This window comes from Galeopterus variegatus, unplaced genomic scaffold, assembly GCF_000696425.1.
Source record: "Galeopterus variegatus unplaced genomic scaffold, G_variegatus-3.0.2 Scaffold4245, whole genome shotgun sequence".
NCBI classification, from domain to species: domain Eukaryota; kingdom Metazoa; phylum Chordata; class Mammalia; order Dermoptera; family Cynocephalidae; genus Galeopterus; species Galeopterus variegatus.
In genome coordinates, this window is record NW_007730356.1 from 134,646 (window position 1) to 137,358 (window position 2,713).

The window sequence follows — 2,713 nt, forward strand, 5'->3', positions numbered from 1 at the left end:
TTTTTCAATTCATTTTGGTATCTCTGTCACTGTTCTTTCTTTGATTTCTTTTTCTGTTTATCTAGTTCCTTTATCTCGTTCAAGTTAAAAAAAAAAGAAAAAGAAAAAGAAGAGCCCTTTGCCTGGGGTCTGTCAGAGGCATCTGTGGGTACAGCTTTGTACACCGGCAACAGAAATGTTGAACATAGTGCTGAAGTATACTAGGTACTTGTAAATATACCAGGTGTTTATAAGTAAAATCCTAAGATAATGACCTTGAAGCAAGAGGGAGCAGAATTTGTGAGAGCAAGGATTAATAGTGGAAGAAGAGAGATGAGAAAACCTTTCCTAGAAGGACATGTCAGAAGTTCCAAGGAGGAATGTGTATTTGTGAAAATATATTCTTTATATGTTTTATATTTTACTTATTTATATTGACAGAAACTACAGAAAATAGAAGCTGATGAGATTTTTCTTTGCTAGTGAGGCTACATATAAAAACAAATGATTGTAGGAGGCACGGATTTTAAGAATTGAGAAACACTGTTCCAGCATTCAGCCTAAAATCTTTTATTCAACAAATGATCTAAAATCATTCATTCAACAAATCTTTATTGAGTACCTTCTGTGTACCAGGTTCTGCTCTGCATGCTACAGATAGAACATTAAACAAGATAGAAAAAATCCCTATAGACATGGAACATAAACCCTAGTCTCTTTAAAATAATCTATGTAAACAAGAATTTCATTGCTAAGAAGAAAATACAACAGAATAATGTGAGAAAGAGAATAAGTGAGGGCCAGGGAATCCTATATCAGATAGGATAGTCGAGGAAGACTCTTCTGAGGAGGTAACATTTGCTCTGAGATGAAGGAAAAGAAAAGAGAGAGAGAGTAAAAGGTGACAAGAAGTCAGGTCAGACAGGCCTTAGAGCCCACAGTAAAGAGTTTGAATTCTGTTCTAAATGTAGTCTGAGGCTCTCTCAGGTAGGGGAGCGATATCTGATTTATATTTAAATCACTTGGGCTGCAGTATGGAAATGGTTTGTAGGTGGGCAAGAATGGGCGCAGAGAGATCAATTAAGAGGATATTACAGAAACCTAGGTGAGAGGTGAGAGGTGATGGGAGCGTGATCTAGCGTGACAGCCGTAAAAGTGGACTGTTCAGATTTGGGACATTTGTTGGAAATAGAACTGAAAATATTTGATGTTAAACTGGACCGTGCATGAGGGAATAGACATTGAGGGAAAGAAAGGAATTAAGGACAGCTTCTATATTTCTATCCCGAGCAACTAATTGGACAGAGATTGGTCTCATTAATTGAAATGAGGAAGAGCAGATTTAGTGTGGGGGGAAAACAGATTATCAAGTAACATGTTTTTACGTGTTAAGTTTGGCATTTTAAGCATTTACATCAAAATAAAGATAATGAGTACTTATTTGATTTGTTTACTCCTTGGTAGTCACTTGATATCAATTCATAAAGCTATAGCAAAATTGGCTATTGTCTCTTATTTATATTACCATCTTTTCAAGAATTGAGAATCTGTAATCATAGTCACTTCCGGAGTCCCATGTAGTTTCCTGATACATCCTTACTAGTTCAACACATTGACTGCCCGTTGCAGTTATTTGTAAGTCTCATTGATTTGAGTGAATGTAATTTGTGCATTTGAAAAATCACAACTGTATTTGTTATTCACAGGAGAGTTTTACATTACACGGCACTCTAATCTCTCAGAAATCCATGTTGTTTTCCATCTTTGTGTGGATGACAACGTGAAATCAGGAAATATCACTGCTCGTGATCCTGCCATTATGGGACTCCGAAATATACTCAAGGTCTGCTGTACCCACGACATCACAACAATAAGCATTCCTCTCTTGCTGGTGCATGATATGTCGGAGGTAAACAGACAGAAAATCCCGTAATTTTGTGAATATGTTAATATGTTTTATGACTGTGTTATGTGTTAATATTGTATAATAATCTGCTTTACATTTTAAAAGAACTTTTTAAAAATTAATGGACCTTTGCATCTCCTATCTGGCTAATAGAATTGAGTGACATATAATACAAAACGGTGAATAATCCTTAACCATTTGTGTTCAGAGAATTAAAGCATTGTCCTATAGTAGGTAAACTAGAAAATCAAAATAATCTTTAGCTGTGGATAAGGCATGTGCCCCTAATCTTTCTCCCCGTCCTTCTCTGCTTTGCCATTCTCCTCCTGCCCCTCTTCTCTCCTTCCACCTCCTCCTCCTCCTCCCCCTTCTCCACCTCCTCTTCTTCCTTCTTTTCCTCCATTTTTGTCTTAAGTAGCATCAGATTCTTATCTCCACATTTACATTTGGCTTAGGTTAACATTAAAATTAGATTGCATTCTCTGAATATGTATTAATAGGTAATGGAAAGAGATGGTAGGTGACAGGGAGAAGCCAGCCTTAGTTTAACATCGTCTCAAGGATGTTCTTTGGATAATATAAGTATTGGTTTATACAGTTAAGATGTGGCATAATTACTCATCCATTTTATTAGGTCATGTAATTTATTTGACATTTTTAATTTTAAAGTCTCTTAATGACTGGTTTTACTCTTGCTTTCTTTTCCTTACCCACATAAAAACTGGTTAGAGGACATAAATTGTAGAAATAATACAAAGACTTAAATTCAGCTTCAAATGGTCTGCAGAAACAATGGAGCCTCAAACCAAATGGGTAAGCAGACAGATA

At 36.0% G+C, this 2,713-nt stretch overlaps 1 protein-coding gene across 1 annotated transcript in view; it reads left to right on the forward strand.

Annotated features, from left to right (window-relative positions):
• Positions 1–2,713, forward strand: part of LOC103602660 (chromosome unknown open reading frame, human C12orf4) — a 54,959-nt gene that overhangs the window by 34,846 nt on the left and 17,400 nt on the right. The window contains exon 10 of the mRNA XM_008587084.1: positions 1,686–1,888. Coding sequence (XP_008585306.1) covers positions 1,686–1,888 — 203 coding nt within the window. The remainder of the gene's footprint in view (positions 1–1,685; positions 1,889–2,713) is intronic.